Genomic DNA, 18,025 nt, shown 5'->3' on the forward strand with positions numbered 1-18,025 from the left:
AATGACCTTATATTTGATTGTGGCACGCCAATTCTCGCGAAATATTATAATAGGTATTGATAAGGGTTTTAAATGTTTCCAAATCGCATTTTTAGAAGTATTTTTCCTCAATATATGATCGAATGGGGGCTGACAAACTAATGAGAACTTCCAGTTGTATCCAGTATCAATAGATCTCCGCGCTCATACTGGCAGTGATCCTGATCAAGAATACATATACCTTATGGGATCGGAAACGCATCCTTCTTCCTGTTGCACTCTTTGCCATGAATGTAAAGGTTATAATAATGGCTTATAATGGCTTCAACGCTTAAATCTGTCTGCCGCCCTCATAACATCTACTGAAATACCTGGTAGTGGCGCCACAAAATATCACTTTGCTGCTTATATATTTCCGTTTCCCTTTCCTGCCTTAAGCTGAGTAACGGGTATCTGTTAGTCGAGGCACCCGAATGCCCCAAGCAGCAGTGGTAGTCAGCAGTTTCGCCTCCGTCCGCTAGGTGGCGCGGCGGTGGCTTCAACTGTGTGTGGCGCGCTACAGCGACAATCGAAGAGGTTTTTATTACTCCCTCTCGTTCTTATCGCTTCTGCCGTTTTTCTACAGCTAAAAATGAGTTCAATGCTTTCGAATCAAGACGCCTCGTGTTCTTCCTCTTCCCTAAAAATAAATAATACTTTTCCCGATCTGTTGGCATCGACCTCATCGCACGGACCAAATTCTCGACTCATGCGATCCACACCAATACCACAACTGGTTTGTGTCTCTTCTAGTCCAGGAGTGGGGACTGCAACCACGGTCTGCGTACGCGAGGGGCGAGAGCCTCCAAAAAGAGAGAGCCTCGTTCTCAGAGCGAATCGGTTCGAAGCGGCTGTCAGCCGAGCAGGAATCTTGCATCTCGCTTTTTTACTGACTCTTACGTTTGCTTACGCTTGCTGACACTACGTTCTACGGCCGAGTTCAAATCATTTCCATTTCAAAACTCCACAGAGCAAGCAACGCGTCGCGCTCGTACTTTTGCCGTGCCCCATATCGCAACACAACGGATAAAAATATAAAAGTATTTGTAAAACATCAATAAGGTTCACTTCCATTTCAAAACTCCGCTTTGCCGGGCCCCAAATCCTAACACAACAGATAAAAAGTATAAAATACAAATAGCAAATATAATATCATCAATCAAGTGCAGTTCTGAGGGCTTCACAATTGTTCTCATAGTACAACAAAGCGAAGCTTTTGGCCAACAGTGTGTGTGCTAGTGAGTGCGAGCGATCGCCGAGTCTGTTTCGCCCTGGCTTTGGCTCCTCTATAATCACCGCCCCCGCGCGATCGTTTGCGTTATCTGTTTTCGCCACACAATTTGCCAGCTCGATTCGCGAGAAAACGCCGACCACCGGGTCGGGAAAAGCGTAGAAAATTCGTTGAGCGCGCCGGCCAAAGTCTGGCTTTTTGAGATGGGGCCAGGAGGAGCGTCGGCCACGCTTGACTAGGCACCACCCACAAGCCCCCGCCCCCGCCCCCGCCACCGCCCACACCCCCACCCCGCGTAAACAAACAAATCGGCTGCGATTCGCGTGTGTGCACAGTTGGCGAGAATAAGCAAAGCGCCCCGAGATTGGGACCATCATCATCGGCATCATCATGAGGACACCGCGAGGATCGTGGCCCCTCGGCCCCGCCCTGTCGGTGGCGCTGATCCTCGCCTGCCTGGCAGTCGTCGCCACCAACGCCTCGGTCAGCAATTCCGGCTACGTGGATAATGGGAACATGAAAGGTAAGCGTTTGCCATCGCACAGTGGAGCTTCTGCAACTCGAACCGCCGACTGGCCACAGTGAAGCAAGCACACACAGATGTGCCACCTAAAAACTGCCATTGCAGAACCTCAAGTTTCGGCAACAATGCAGCAGGAGTGGTAGTTTTCAATGCTTTTAGGGCCAAGGAGACTTCCACTTTTGGTGAATAGTAAACAAGAGCGGAGATAACGTATTTTTGCTGGAACTGGATGCAGCGCAGATGCGCTGAACAATAACCGTGCCCAGTTCTGCGTATCAGCATGAGATACTCGCATCCGTATCTGCGATAGCAGAACGGCAGATACCGATGGAAATAGCAAGGTGCTCCGCGCCCGAGGCTTCTTCGTGGGTGCGGGACAAAGGGGGCCCTCGGACAAAGATCGATAAAAGGGATTCGATTCATGCAGCCAGTAGGAGCGAGGAAGCCGGGGAGGAAGTGAGTCCGTATCGCCCGGTCCCTCCGCCTATCGTGCATCTGTTCGGACTCGGATGCCGCTTCTTTTCGCCTTCGTTCTGGCTGTGGGACAGCGAACAACAGGTTTCCCCTGAGCAGTGATTTCCCAGGGCAGTGCAGACTCACACAGCAAAGGCCTTTTCTACCTGTTGGTGCCTGTGTGTGCGGGCTGCCAGGTAGAGTCCATTAAGCATCTCGAATATGAATGAAGTACAGATACAGATACCGATACAGATACAGATACAGATACGGATACAGATACAGGTAAAGATTCGGGTTCGGAGACGTCGGATTGCCTCGTTAAAAAGGACAACCACTTTGGGGCTGTGTTTATTCAAATGCTGAGCGCGGCTCTGGGTTCTCTGGCTGGCCGTGTCGAGAGCTTGCAGAAACCAGTTTGCGAAAGAGCAAAAACAAACTCGCATGCAAGTCTCCCCCCTGCGACCGACTTACGGCTGGTTTTGCTGGGTTTTGTTTTGCTTCTGTGCCCAGACTTCCTACCACCTGCTCCCCTCTGGCTCTTTGTCTTTTCGCCAACTCTGTACGCATCTGAACCGTGAGATTTTATTTCATGCAAAGAGACGAAAAACCGAGCCGCCAGGCCGAACTCTGAAAAAGTAGAAGTACCCGGCTGCGCATGCGCAGCACAGAACGAGGCGGCGAGTGGAAAGGGAGAGGGGAGGGTCGACCTGTGCAGGTGTTTTGCGCTTGGAACAGGGAAACCGCTTATAAATTATAAGTTTGGCTCAATGCAGTTGCAGCCTTGTTTTCGGGGGTAATATACACGGCCAAATGGGTCGCCGTTTAGGGCTTGTTACCAACGGGTTCAGAGGTTGAGAAAACTGCGTGTTTCCAGCACAAATAAGAGTGATTAGGATGGAATTTTATAAAATATCTCCCTTTTGGCAGGTTATGATGATTACTTTATTGAAAATAAAAAAATTAAAATATATCTTAAGTGCCTTTTACGTAGATAACACTTTTTGGACTTTATACACTTTTTTGGGCTGTTAACCTGCTGTTATTTATTTTTCATATTGCATCAAAACTACAAATAAATTAAAATTATATTTTTAAAGCCCTGGAATTTCACGTAGATAATAAAATTTTCGGCTTTGTACGCTTTTACAGGTTGTTAACCTGTCATTGTTTATTTTTCAAATTCCCAACTAAAACTTGATTTTAATTATTATTAAAATAACGACAAAATTAGCATTTATTCATAGTTTTAGAGTCCAACCTTTCGCGTAGTGCATTGCTTCGATCGGTTCAGAAACCACCAACCTACGATATATGCAATCTTTGCAGAACTGGTTCGGTCCTGTGGGAATTGAGCATTGTAAGACGCAGCCGAGCGGGGATAAAACGACATAAATAATGGGACTGTAGGCCTCATTGGGGCTCTAAACTCGAACATATTATGCCCGCGATTCGATCAGTGGACGTGACCGTGAACGCAGTTCACCTTAATTTGATAACTGCTTTGGGGGAGTAGGTGAGGTGAAGATTATTTCGGGAGCAGCCAAAGCACCTTTGCTTATATTCGTATGAATCACAATTGCTTATCGGCTGATAAGGCCGTAAACACAGAATAATAAGCAACTGCGCACAGCTGGTTTCAAAGTGAAGTGGGTTTCGCAGCCTAACGAAAGTGAGGAGCATTAGTATCCTGTCCAGGGATTGAGGTTCCAGCGAAACAGGAACCGGCTAAGTGGCCAGTCGAGGATCGCGACATTTCCCATTGTCGGCCAGAGTCGAGTCGAGTCGAGTGTCTGGCCCTTAAAAAAACACATTTTCGTTATATTTTTGAGAGGCCATCGCAACCGGCTGGCAGGTAGGAGCTCGCCCACGTCTCAGGTTCGTACTTTGCTTTCTCCTCGAGGAGGAAAGTATCGGATTTCATAAAGGACACGCCATGTTTCTCGTTTAGCCCCGTTCCCTGCGGATGCGTGTGTGCAGGAAAGTTCCCATGTCCTTTTGGCCGGGAAATGGAAAACCACTTGAGCTGCATGCGCCTGCCTCATGTCTGTAATTATGGAGAGCCCACTTGAGAGCCACCAGCATTTCTCGGATCTCGGCCCTGGTTCTCCCTCCTAATTGCATCTTATCTCTTGAGCAGCTACTGTTACTGCATCTCTAAGATACTTTCCGCCCCTTGTTTTTGGGGCACTTCGGCACTCCTCCGATTCTCACGTACTCTTGGGCCTCACCGGGAGTTGGGGGCAAGGCCTGGTAATCATAAATAATAATCAATTTCCTGCGCCCAAAATGTTTCCCATCGCTCCGCAAGTTTTCCATTTCCATTTCCAATGCCCTGGCCCAGCTGTGTGGCGTATGCAACTGCAAGTTTTCCTTTCGGTGAGAAAATGAAAATAAAATCTGACAGCACCCTGCGAGGTGGGGAGGGGCGACCGGCTGCGATTGTTTAAAATGTATTTATTGTTTGCCGTTTTTCGTCCGTATACATTCGGCTCGCCTTCGCTCCGCTTGTTTGATTTGTTGAACGTTTGTGCACATTTGTTTGCCTCATTTGCATGCCCCCCCCGAAAACGGAGGCTGCCAATGGGGGCGTTCTCCTCCGCCCCGAGAGAATCTGCCTCGGATTCGCGCTGCCTCGGCTCGCCGCCTCGTTCTGTGGCGCTCGCTCGGCTGCGGAGGTTAAGTGCTGGCCCAATCAGCGGCAGCCCCAACTGCTGCACATGACGCATGCGTCTCCACCGAGATACCCTAGCCGGGTATACCAAACGCAGGGTTGCGGGTTGCTTGAAATACATTTATACTTCTCCTACAGAAAGCTTACAAAATGCAACTTCATGTTTATTGCATTTAAAAGAGGTAACTTAAAAAAATCATATAATAATAATAATTTAGTCCACATACATCTTCTATGTTGCGAGTTTATTGCAAAAGAAGTCAAAATTTGAAATAAAAATTTGAAAGTATTATTACTGATGAAATCCCTTTCTAAACGATATGTTAAACAACTGTTTTATTATATTTTGAATATAATGATGTTTATGTACTTTTGGATTAGTGCTTTTGACATCAGTATCGATCCGGTCTTGCCTTTGATTTCCTCTTAAATATCCACATTTTATTATTCAATGAAGCGCTACAACGATTTCAAGTAGCTCCAGTTCCAGGGTACTGATCGTTCCTTTCCACGAGTTATCCCAGTAATACCCTGTTATTATAGGGCCCGCAGAGCTGCCTTCGTTCCCCCTAAAACATACCTCATCCTGGCAACAGCTCTGTTTTGTTTATGACTTGGCCAAAAATACGAAGGCAGCAGATTGCGCCAGCTGTCGAGGCAGGGCTTGGGATGAGGACGGGCTGGCCTGGGATAGCGAGAGATGCGGAGCGAGGCTGGGGCGATCGCCCTACCCTTTGCCACATTGTGCGGATCAAGAGATACTGCAATTAGTGAAGGGGCACTTGCAACATCGGCCAGTGTGGGTGGCGGGCAGGGATGGGGCTGCACCATATGTCACTCGGTAAGCTGAGCCCTCGCATCGGATTACCACTTAGTCGTAAAGCTGCTCGCTGGATCCCCACTTCTTACACTTCCATAGACACAAATCCAAGCCGGACGAGCTGTGGCTGCTCTCGGCTGGCTTGTTGTTTCTTGCCCTTATGCGGCCGAAGGTTCTGGGCCGGAAAACGCCAGAGAGCATAATAAGTTGGGGTCCAGAATGAGGAGCGGGACCAGAGTCAGAGGCGCAGTCCGCGGCACGAATGTAAGGTCAACGGCGTTGACAGTGATCTTGCATAATTGCAGGGCAAGCCAGAGAAGGTGTGGCCCCGCCCGGCTTAGGCTGGGTTTCCTACGCCCCTCGATTCTGTTCTTTCATTTTTTTGCCGTCTGCCCGATAGCGAGAGTTAACCCCTTGATGGCCGCGGGGTCACCAGCGGACGCTGTGAATCATTGACAGTTTTTATGAAGCGCCGCATGCATCACTCAACGACATCTCAAGAAGAGCCCGCTGTCTCCCCATGTCGCTCAATAGCCAGCAAATGGGTGTGATGAATTCAGTGCTGCCATTTGTACACAGGACAAAAAATATGAATAAACAAATCTATATCCCCTTATAAGTGAAACAAACAGGCGGAAAACTTCCGGAAAGTAAATGGGATCATGTGCATTTCAATATTCCAGGAAGTATTACGAACTATAAACAAAACATGTTTTAAATATTGGAAAAACAATAAGCAAATACTTTCTGTGTAAGTGATCGCGTCTTCGTGAGCAGCCGCACCCCACTGGCTGATGGCTTTCAAAATCATTTCAAATTCAATAGAAGCCCCAGCCGAACAGCCGAGAAATATTAAAGTCAAGCGATGACGAAAGTTGGCGTATCTGCGAGCCGGGATCTCTCGGAAAAGCATTGGGAAAATTGGAATGTTTATGCCGGGCCGAAGTCGAAAGCGCTTGCGTTAATTAAGAACAATTAAAGTGGCAACGTGGTGGGGTGCCGGGTGGTGCGAGGGGTGGCCAGCATCGGGGTCGCCCGTAACGCTGGCGAGGAACCACTTCTGGATGAGCACACACACATCTCAGGCACCCGACCCTCCGCGGATCGAGCCCAAAACCAAAGGTTCGAAAGCGGCAAATGTGGGTCGGGTTGAAGTTGACTTCTGGCAGGGCCGCGGCTCCCTTCTCCACGTCGCGCCCGGCGATCGGCCTGGCTTTCCATACAAATTGTATAATATTAATTGCGGTTAATTGGGATTAACAGCTGCGCCAAAATGCTTGCCGCTCTCGATGCACCCGGCCCGGTTCACTGGGGGATCAGTTCCCCGGAACGCCGAAAGGGGAAGCCCAAGGAGTTTAACTTTCCCCTGGCACTCAAAGAGGAAACGCTCTTCCACGAGGAACTTTGTCACTTGGCTACTCTTCAAGCTGATCGTATAATATTTTTAGTATCCTGAACAAAATGTGTCATGTTTCTGGTACCTTTTTCCAGCTTTATATTTGTCATGCATGTTCAATTTGTTAAAAGTTTTTATTATACATTTTAACAACTCATAAAATATTTATATGCCAATTTGTCACAGTATTTTTTTAAACATTGCTGTTACTATTAGAGCTTAAGTTTCCTTATCTTTGCGCTTTTAAATACTCTAAAAAATATGTATTAATATTATTTCGCTCATATTTTTCCAAGTAACAATGGCGTATGCATAAAAAATACACTTATCTTGTTCAAAACACTTTTTTAAAATTATGTAAATTATCGAACAATCTTACAATTTGACTAGAATGGCAAGAAAGTATCTAAAGAAGTTCTGAACTTCAGTAGGTTCTATAATGGCCCCTGCGGAACGGAAACCAGGCCTGGCCCAAAAAAGATTTATGTCCGAACGGGTTTTACATCTCCAGCGCGCCACGTTTCTTCGACGGGCCTCATCTATGGAGCCGGTTCCCATTTCCTGGCAAGGTGATGACAAAGCGTTCAGAATGTCCCATCCGCGGACGGCCGTGCTGTCATGGCTCCAAGCTCCCAGCTCCCAGCTTCGAGTCCGCCCAACAGACCGCCCCATCCGGCGCTGCCCATCCGGTGTCGATCGACTGGTTTCTGCCTACCTTGCTGTTGCCTCCGCGCAGGATTGCCCAGCCAGCGAGTGTGTGGAAATCAGTGAAGAAAATCGTTATGCTCCGCATCCGAGGCGATTTTCCTGCCTGGAATTTCCGCTCTCGTTGGCGGCGCGCTAATTACTCCGCTGGCATGGCACGGCGACACCGCGATCGGGCCCTCCTAGTACCTGTTTCGGTGCCACTGTGCGGGGCAGGGGCAGGCCATCATCAGATTGGCCGCGTGGATTGCGCACACATGTGGCAAGTAATTGTTTTGGCCGCACCGCGTCAGAATGTTGCAGCGGAAGTAATTTGAGGTTGATGATGATGCTGCAGGCCGGCTGCCTCCTCTGTCGCCGGGTTAATAGGGGCACTCGGGGGTTAATGGCTCTCCTATGCACTTGCACTCCGGCTTGGGGAGTGGGGTTGGTTCCCCGAAATCATTTGGACCTGGTCGAGCCCACACAGGGAACAAGATATTAGGCGATGTTAAGAATCTCTTGGCTTGGTTTTCATGAAAAGTAATTACCAAGGAATGTGTCTATAAAATAATACCTCTTTTTTATTTATTATATTAAACGAATGATGTTCTCTTTTCCTACTATTAGTCATTCCTTCTTGGGACAGACTTGCTCCCAAATTTCTTGCCGTGCTGAGATTTTTACATGTCCAAAGCCAAGCCCTCTCGCATACTAAATGAGGCAGCAGTGGGGAAATATTTGGGGGAAAAGACAAGACAGAAAGAGACAAAGACACAAGACCCAAGACCCCGTCCATTGAAAACTGCATTTTCAATTCCCAATGCCGTTCACCCATTGCTTGTCTCCCAAGCCTGTGAGAAGTGATGGCATCTGGGGTCATGTCAATGGCCAAGTGGCAGTTCCAGAGATGCGCATTCAAATGGGTCCGGCCCTCGGGCAGGCGATTAGTGTGTCAGATTACGAGAACACTCCCCGCCAGAATATGCCGCTGTCACTCTGTTCGACGGGGAACATGAACCAAATAACAAGCGACAAACATTGGCGAATGCACAAAGTCCAATGGCGAAGGGAGTGGCCACAGCAGAAACATATATGAATTTTACCTCGGATCGGCACTGATGTATTGAACATATAAAGAAGAGACGTGCGTGTGTGCCGCCTATGCGCCAGCCAGCCGATACTCTACTCAATAAAGGCACAGCCGACAACTTGCCATGGCGATCACGTAGCAACTACGGCAAGACAACGTGTTCCCCGAAGATTTGGGACCGGAGAAGATCTGCCAGCCGGGGTCCCTGTTCCAGAGCGCCTATCTCCCCCTACTTGCCCTCTGGCGACCTTAGTGTTGACTTGTGCTGATTGCAGCGTTAAACCACCCCGACAACTACAGCGTGTACCCATGTAGGCACCTCCCAGCCCAACGGCCCAGAAAGAGGCCCGGAAAACCACTGCCAACTCCCGCTGCCAGCCCGATCTTTTTGTCAGGCTCAGCACGTTTGGAGTATTTTTGAAAAGTCAGCAGCAGCAGCAGCCGCGGCCAGCGCTGTCGTATCAGAACCCGACGCCATTGTGGCATAATACCCATTTGTATATATGCTCGCAATGGTCGCTGTTTTTCGGCCGAAGCACAGGCGTTCATTTTCACATTATGTGGCGAAAAGGAAAAAACTGATTAACAAACTGTGTTAAGCACCGCAGATCGGGCCGCAGTCGGGGCTGAATTGAATTTTGATGAACGCCCGCTGACAGGGAGACCTTTTCAGGGCTTGGTCTTCGAATCGGTCTGCGTATTGGCCCCAGAAAGGCCCCCGAAAGCCGAGAAACCGGCTCGCAGCCTCGTCTTGGGCTCTGCGGCTCCGGCTCCGGCTCCGGAAGTAATTAATGCTTTACTTTATTTCATCTTTTCACCTCCTCTCGGCGCGGCTTTTGTTTGCCAGAGCCACATAAAACAGAATCTATGCCCGGCTGGAAGAGTCGATGCCGAGCTGCGAGCGGCGAGCTGCGAGCACCGAGTACCCAGTGCCACTTGGAAACTTTCACCAGTCGTCTTGGCCTGGCCCGGCATAGCTGGCTTTTTGCACTCTTTGACCGAATTGCCAGCTGGAAATGATGTGAATTTTCCGAGCTGCCCAATAAGGCGGGGGCCACTGCCAGCTCTCGCGATCGGGCTCCCAATAAGGCGCTTCTGCAGCGACATAATTGTGATCAATTGGCAAGTGGCATCCTACTGACCAAACCGAGCCACTTGAGCACTCCATTCCTGGCTCGGTGCCCGGTGCTCGGTGCTGCGTTTATGTTTACCCTTTGTCTTCGCTTTAATTAAAGCGACCAGGAGCCGGGATGCGAACGTCGGAGTATCGCCTTGTTTGCCAACTTGAGTTGCCATGCCGCAATCGGGCATCTGCATCGCATCCACTCATGCTCCTCCTCCCGCTGCTGCTCCTGCTCCTCCTCCTGCTCCTCCTCCTCCGCCAGCTGCCACGAGTTGAGTCCGCGGAGTTAACGATCCGCTCATGGTTTGATTGATATCCCCCAGCAATGAATGCGCTGAAAGAAATTACCTCGATGGTTGTAGTGGTGGTTAAACTAGGAATGAGGGCCAAATTCTATTACAAATATTTTTCATTCTCAAAGTATTTATTTCATATTACACATATCATTATAGTGGATAAGAATATTATTTATTTTCTATTTATGTCTTCAAAAATAAAGCTATTTGTTTCACATTAATATAATATATCAATTGAAATACGAATTGCTTTTGAATTTTTTTTCTACTCAACCGATTCGTTAGTATAAAATGAGTAATCTTAAAAATGTTTCTTCGTTCAAACATATATATTAAATAATCTAAAATTTTGTTTTTTGTATTAGCAATGGGTAAATTTAAAACGTCAAAGTCTACCACCTTTACTTTTTCAAAAAGATTTTTTCCAATGCTTCCGCTTTCGGAGTAGTTCAGCAAATACCAACGTTCCTTGTTTCTGCCATTCTAAAGCACCCATTTCTCCCTGTGCATGGAGACTAGAGCGGAATGCTCCGGCAGAAGTCACTGGGCCGTGGCCATCCCAAGCCAAGCCCAGTGGTCACCCAGTTGGAGTCAGAGGCGTCTAGTGTGAGTGTTCGGTATCGGCCGTCGGATCGGTCATGTCGCAAGCGCTTTTTTCCACAGCTCTTTTTTCCGTTCATTAATTGCCAACATTTCATATTTTGTTTCAGTCTCTCCGCCCGGCTTCCATTTGTTTTTCAATTATTTTTGTGGCCGCTGGTGTGTGTTTATACACTCGCTGGCTTTTTAAAATATTTTTTCCCCAGAAATCAAGCACGCTTGTTGTCGCCAGCGTTGTTCGGTCGGTTGTCGTCCTCGATTGTCTGTACTTTTTGTTTTACTCCGCTGAAATTCCGCTTGCGCAGCCAAGCTCGGTGTCGGACTTTCTGACATAAGCTGCGAGTGCAGTGCTCAGCACTTCGCGATGTTGATTATCATTGAATACCCGTGTATCTCCGATAGCCTTTGACTCGAACCCGGCTCGGGCCTGATAAGACCGGGTCCGGACTTTGTCCGCCAGCAGGGAGCGTGGTGATCCGAGGTGATGCCCACCCAACTAGCCAAGCATTCGGTTGCGTAAGCCAACTGATACGGCCACATGTCGCCCTCTACGCAGAGCGTAGCCATTCCATGGACACCCAGCAATGCAGGCTGCGAATCTGCCATTGCGTTTTTAATGCGTCCAGCATCCGCCTACAAACTCACACATTTTTATTGCCCATCAAATCATGCGAAGCCACGATTTTGAGAATCTGCAGTTAGCACTTAATTAACATTCGGCCCCTCTGACTCCGCCGGATCCGAATTCGGGCTCGGGTGATTTATAATGTGAGAAGATTGCCTTCCATTCTGAAGTTTCGAGTTCACTGCGGGTCAAACCCCTGTTTCGGCCGTCAGGTGGGCATTTGCATATGAGTGAGCTGGAGATTGCTGCCCCACAGCGGATGCTGAAATTGTGGGAATTCGGAAAACGTTTGGGCACAATCGAACTGGGGAGATGGGGAGGCGGAGATACGGTTCTCAAAAACCTTCGAACAATGAGGGGAGATGAGTTGAAAACAGGCCAGATTATGGGGATGCGGGGCAAGACATAAGAAAAAGAGGAGATAGCAACCAGCCCTTATAATATATGAGTTTTTGGACATTTTGAAAAAACATTCCCATATAAATGCTTCTATAATAGCTACAATCAGCACAATTGTACGAGAGGGAAACGACTTCAAACCCGTTTCAAGCTGAAAACAATAAGGTAAAAATGTATCTAATTTAGCTCTGCATATATGATGCTAAGCTCGAGAACAAGTAAATAGTACACTCAAAAATTACACCGTCTTTCTAATAATGTTATAAATCCCCTCAACACTTTTTTACCACCTTAAAACAACTCAGCATGAAATACTTAAAAAAGGTATGACATATTTCCTACAGTTTTGGGGTTTTTAATCACACTCATCTTATTTTATGAAAGATGTAAGGTTCGCTCTTCACCTTTTCCCTGGCAATAATTCCTTCTTAGCCTCAGTTTCTACCCCATTCGCCCTAGAAACAAGGTTTATCACCCCTTGCAATGGCGTTCCAAGAAATTATGAAATTTCAATTGGAATGACTCACTGCGGGCACCGAGTGACCAGAGCAGCTCGATCCGCTTTGAAATTCACTTGTCAAAGTGTGGCATTGACCTCTGCATCGGTATCTCTGGCACACATTGCCAAGAGCGAAGCGCTGCTAACCCACAATTAGCATCTGGAACTGGGAATCGGGATCTGGATCTGGATCTCGCGAATGCCACAGTTTCCCCGCCTGGGCCTTGTTTTTGTTTTCTGTCGTATTCTTGACACTGCCAGCGCAATCCGCAACTGTGTTTTGGGGTAAATGCATTAAGTATTCCTGCAAAAAGTGAGTGCGAAGGGAGTGGGCACGATCATCTCGTCTGGCTGGCATCTCTCGGGCGCGATCTTTTTTCTGTTTGTTTCAGTGTCGTGAGAACTTTTTCGCGTTTGGGCGCACATCGTGTGAATTGAAAAGCCGGCTGGGCGAAGGGGGCTCGGGAGGGGCGTGGGGTTGCGGAAATTCTCTGGGAAGCGAAAGTGTTGCAAGTGCTGGGAAAGCAATCGGCCAACAAGCAACAGGCAGCGGCCACATTTGTCAGCGTTTTGCAATTGCCGTGGGTACCAATCGAACACTCCCTTCGCTAACGCTCTTCAAAGAGTGGGAAAATGGCTTTTCTGCGAGTACTGCAGCAACCTCAACTCCCTCTTTGCTTAAAAATATTCATGTAATAATATAATAAGATAAATCTATGGAAATATGTTAACTAAATTACGTTATTTAATTTCAAACATATTTTTCAGTTCGTAAAATCTAGTGAATCTAATAGATTTTTCCAAGCCCACAACTAATCTCTAACATTTTGTTTTCTGTTTTGCAGGTGAGTTCGCTGCAGATGTCCAATCTGGGTTCTCTATGCACACATAAGCTCGCTCGTGAGTTGACAATTAAAGGTTTGTAAAGCAATTAGGCAGGTGAGCTCGTGAGGAAGTTTAGCTCAAATCCATTGAGTGAGTGTCCAAACAAGCAACGGACAAACAAAAAGATCCAAAATGGGAATAAAATGCCAAACAATTGGAAATTCATTAAGGCCACTGTGGCAATCGCCGCTGTAATCAAATGCAACATTCAACTTTAAACTGCGGAACGCCGGCCCAAACACTACTCCCCGTTGTCGTGGCGACGAGTCGTAGGATACCAGAGTTATGCATGAGGTGTTTTATGGCAAGAACGGCCAGAGTAGTTACACGGGGAAAAATAATGCGCTAACTCGGTTATTCTCTTTCAAGATTAAATGCTTCCCAATATTTTTGTTGTGGCCATAGATTTACAGGCTATTTAGTTGTTTTAAAACATTTAGAACCACTTAAAGAATATTGCCATCTTGATACCTTTAACTACGGCCATAGACCCCTTGAGGCTGTCAGTTTTTCGCACAGTGATTCCGAGAGTGCAACAGATACCCGGCTGGCAGCCAATTGTTGCACTCCGCGATGTTGGACAAAAGGCCAACTTCCCCTCGCACTCACCCCACCCCCACTCGGCGGTGGCGACACCGACACGCATGCGCATTGCCCGACAAAAGGGAGTCCCCCGCCCAGTGACCCGCCCCGCCCCCGCACAAGCCAGAGCAGAGGGCAAAACAAAGCACAGACCAAAATACGGAGTTGGGAAAACTTAACGCCTGGCTGCCCACATCGGGGGTTCTTTCTGTCCGCTCCGCTCCGTGCCGACCCAATCCCTCGCGGAGCCCTCGGAGCCCCGATCCATGTGAGTGCGCTTGCGCCAACGCAGACGCAGAACTGGAGTTGGAGTTGGGCTGCGACCTGTGGACGTGCAACCATGGCACACGGGGGTTAATGGTATTTCGTACTAGTTCTTGCTGCGATTCGACGGCCACTATGCGACCGCCTCATAACTGGAGCATCGTGGAAACCAGCACAGTGGGCACACGGCGACCTGTGGCTGGGATTTGCATGGCACACGCGAAATGCGATTCGATTCGTGCTCGTGATTTCACAACCTGGTGCGAATCGGCGCTGACAAGGGCTCACCTTTGTCCGCTGAACATGAATAATGCTGATAATCGAACGCTGATCGAAGTCGGTTCTCGGTTCCAAAGGCTTTCAAAAGCGATCATTAAATGGGTCTCTTTCTCTGTCTGGTCTGTCAGCCCCAGAACTTCTGGTTGAATTCCAAGCCAATTTACCATTTGGTTTAAATTACCAGAGTGTGATTAGCCATCTCCCAAACAAATAAACAATTAGTTTGCAATAATTCATATAAAATGCAAAACACAAAGTGACGCAAAGAAAAAAACAAAGTATGATGCATCAAGTTTAGTATTTGTTTGCTATTTGAAGTTAACTAAAAATGTCCCGCTTTAAAAAGTGTATCAAATTTAAATTATCCTTTTTCTTTCAATTTTTCATTATTTTCAAAAAAATAGAAGTATTTAACGGTTTGAGTCTTTGATATAATTAGCCAGGTTTCTCAACCGGAAATGAAATCCCGACTGTTCCCACGAGTCTTGGCTAACAACATTTCGGTTCGAAGCTGCGCTACCGTCATCAGTGTTTTCTACCATCGGTATATCAAAGTTCCTAACCATCCATGTAAAATAAGCCAGATACAATGTAAAGTAAATAAAACTGATATGTAAGATTCAAGTATGGAGCTTAGCTTCTGTATATTAGCGCTAGATGTCGCCCACAGTCGGTTGGCAGTTACTTTTCCAAATCTCCAAATTTTTCTAAAATGATTGATTTTTTAAGTTTTAAAATTGTTGGGAACATTTATTCGCTTTAGTGCTTTTTTAAAACGACCTCTGTAAAACGGCCCTTTTCCTTATTCACTGTGGCGGTCAACAACCCACTTGATCCAAGCCGCATGACCCATCACATCCGTGAAAACACTGGGACTGAGGCACTCTGCGTTGCCATAGCTGACAATTCCCACCTGAATGAACACCACTTGACCCTCAAGCCGGAACGCGTGGCCCATGGGTCCTCCGGAGTCGCCGCTGCAGGACTGCCCGGACTCGTGACTCACGCAGATCTGATCCCTGCGGCAGTCGACCAGGTACCTCCTGCGGCACTCACTTCTATCCACTCGAGTCACCCGAATGGACTTCAGGATGCGGCTCGGAGAGCCGGGGGAGCCGCTGCCCCAGCCTGTGGCCACCAACCTCTGAAGCCGCTCAATGCGCGGCTGATGAGCGGTATTTGTGATCAGGCAAATCGGTTTTATGTGTGCTGAGGAACAAACTGAAAATTAGGAAACGAGCAATTAATATCCGTGCATTTTTACCTTTGTACTCCACTGATCTCGACAGGCGGAGTAAGCCAATGTCGTGGTATCGATTGGTTCTCGAGTAGTCGCTGTGGCGAATGGCCAAGTTGATCACGAACTCCTCGGAGGGCGGTATGCAATCGGAGCCACTGCAGTCGAGGCTGGTCAGAATATCGAACTCCCCCAATCGCACTGCACTGTGAGTAGGGGTCATTTCAGTAAAGTTTCAGAATTCCACATGATACCTACAGATTCTCCTCGGGGGTTATGCAGTGTGCGGCTGTCAGGATAAATCCTTCGAAAAAATGGGGTTACAAGGATAGATAATCGGTGTGGGTTCCACTTACGGTGGTTAATAAGCGATCCGCCACACACAAACTTGCCGGAGTCGTGCAGGTAGGCCATCCAAGGACTCTCCGATATGTGCGCTTGCCGGCCTTCGTTCTGCAGTGCCTCCGGAGACATAAAACCGCAGTTTGGCTCCAGAAATTGTGCACATACAAGTTGGTTTACCAAAAAGAGGCAGCCTAACAGCAAAAGCGAGCACATTTTGATTGGAGCAACGCGAACAAACTGAAAGATCTCCGTAAGTTGATGTGCCAGGGCGAACCTTATCAAGACACTCTTGGATACAAGTGCATGCGTTCTGCATTTTCTTATGAAGAGTCTCAAGATATGCTTGGCTTCAGACGGTTTTTTGATATGCCAGCAGTTGAGTATGTGAATTTGATAGAATGCAAAGTTCGCTGGCACATTAATTTCGATTTATTTAAACCACCCTCAATTGTTTTTGGCATGCCACTCGATCCAACTGGAGTAGGGCAGGACGTTTGTGAAGACAGTGGGCCCTAGGCAGTGACCTGGCCCATAGCTGACCACTCCGAAGAGGACGACCCTTTTCTCCCGCCCAAGCTGCAGCCTAGCCGTTAGGGGACCTCCAGAATCTCCGCTGCACGTGGCGCTGCTGCTGCTCCCCACACATATGTGGGTGTGATCCATCTGCCGGCCGAAGTATTGGGCGCAGTAGCTGCGGCTGTAGTGCGTCAGGGAAGTTTGCTGGAGGACAGGACTGCTTGTTCGCGCCTCCGTGCGACCCCAGCCTGTGGTGTTGAACTGCAGTATGTTCTTCAGTACGTTCCTCGACCAGGTAGAGTCTCCCATTATCATGCAGATCGGCCGTATGTGCTCTGTGGAGGAGTATTATTGTGTTGGCTATTATTTTTTGGCTTACCGCCTCACCTCCATACTGAACTGCCGTTTCCAGTCTGAGAAGCGCTATGTCATTGCTGTGGAAATCGTTGAAATGGCCGTGCACGAACGTCCTCGTCACATTGATTTCCTTGGGACGGGGAATGCAGCCGTAGTTCGTGCAATCGAATGGCTGATTCACGTCGTACTCCCCCAATCGCACTGTCCTAGATTGATTTTAAATTTAAGCATTTCCCAAGTATGTTGTGAATAACACTTACAGTTGCCGGTTGGTTTCGCTTCTGCAGTGCGCAGCTGTCAGTACATATCCTTGGGATCTTCACAAGTTATTATAGTCCGTGGCAAAGCTTTTGCAAAGTACATACGTGGCGTGATCAGCGATCCCCCACACTTCATCAGTCCGCGTTCGATGACAATAACCATCCAGGGGTTGGAGAGCAGGTCTGCAGCTCTGCCATTGATCACACGATAGTGTCCTGGCTCAGACCTTGCTGATACGCACTGTGGGTCCAGCAAGTATGGCAGGCCCCGCACTTCCAGACTCCCGAAAGCCAGTAAAAGTAGGAGCCTTGCTGCTCCAGCTCCCATTACTTGCATCTATACCAAGGCACCAACTGACTGGGAATCGCAATGCCAACGCCTTTAATAATACGTCTCACTGTCGAGCTTATCGCTAAGGCAAACGGTCAGTGGTCCGGATTCCAAGTCAGTTGTCGTATATATGAATTCCGCGAATTATGAGATCGTATTCGATTTCTCCGTAAGCGATTACAATGCGTTGGTGCATTTCCATACAGTCTCTATCAACAGAAAATCCTTCGCGTGGGGAAATATATAAGTATTCCTATTATCACTTTAAGCTTTGAACAACTTTAAGCCTCTGCGGGAGTGTATTCGCTAACAAAAAATGAGACATTCTAAAGCAACTCCGATTTTTATTTATTAGTAATGTCCACATCAACACCTTGTGATCAAAGCACATAAATTGCAAGATATACATATGTTATACAAGTTGAGAATCCCAGAAACAAAACAAGGAAGAACGCTTTAGTCTAGTGCTTTGACTAAAAGATACCCATTACTCAGCATAAAAGAGCAAAGAGAAATGCAGATATATAAGCAGTGA

The 18,025-nt window shown here is 47.7% G+C and overlaps 3 protein-coding genes across 3 annotated transcripts in view; 1 reads left to right on the forward strand and 2 right to left on the reverse strand.

The window, feature by feature from the left end:
* The first annotated feature begins 978 nt into the window (after positions 1-978).
* Positions 979-18,025, forward strand: part of LOC108026641 (epidermal growth factor receptor) — a 36,793-nt gene continuing 19,746 nt past the window's right edge. The window contains exon 1 of the mRNA XM_017097665.3: positions 979-1,772. Coding sequence (XP_016953154.1) covers positions 1,640-1,772 — 133 coding nt within the window. The 5' untranslated portion in view covers positions 979-1,639. The remainder of the gene's footprint in view (positions 1,773-18,025) is intronic.
* Positions 15,196-16,279, reverse strand: LOC108026644 (serine protease grass). The gene is made up of 4 exons (XM_017097667.3): positions 16,038-16,279; positions 15,940-15,985; positions 15,709-15,887; positions 15,196-15,653 (listed from the first exon to the last, which is right to left on the reverse strand). Exons 1-4 carry the CDS (start codon positions 16,237-16,239, stop codon positions 15,247-15,249), a joined length of 834 nt encoding a protein of 277 aa, XP_016953156.1. The 5' UTR covers positions 16,240-16,279; the 3' UTR covers positions 15,196-15,246.
* Positions 16,433-17,567, reverse strand: LOC108026642 (chymotrypsin-like protease CTRL-1). Its single transcript, XM_017097666.3, has 4 exons — positions 17,265-17,567; positions 17,160-17,208; positions 16,930-17,105; positions 16,433-16,877 (listed from the first exon to the last, which is right to left on the reverse strand). The coding sequence occupies exons 1-4, from the start codon at positions 17,494-17,496 to the stop codon at positions 16,471-16,473; spliced, it is 864 nt and encodes a 287-aa protein (XP_016953155.1). The 5' UTR covers positions 17,497-17,567; the 3' UTR covers positions 16,433-16,470.

The sequence above is a fragment of the Drosophila biarmipes genome, chromosome 2R, assembly GCF_025231255.1.
Source record: "Drosophila biarmipes strain raj3 chromosome 2R, RU_DBia_V1.1, whole genome shotgun sequence".
Lineage (NCBI taxonomy): Eukaryota > Metazoa > Arthropoda > Insecta > Diptera > Drosophilidae > Drosophila > Drosophila biarmipes.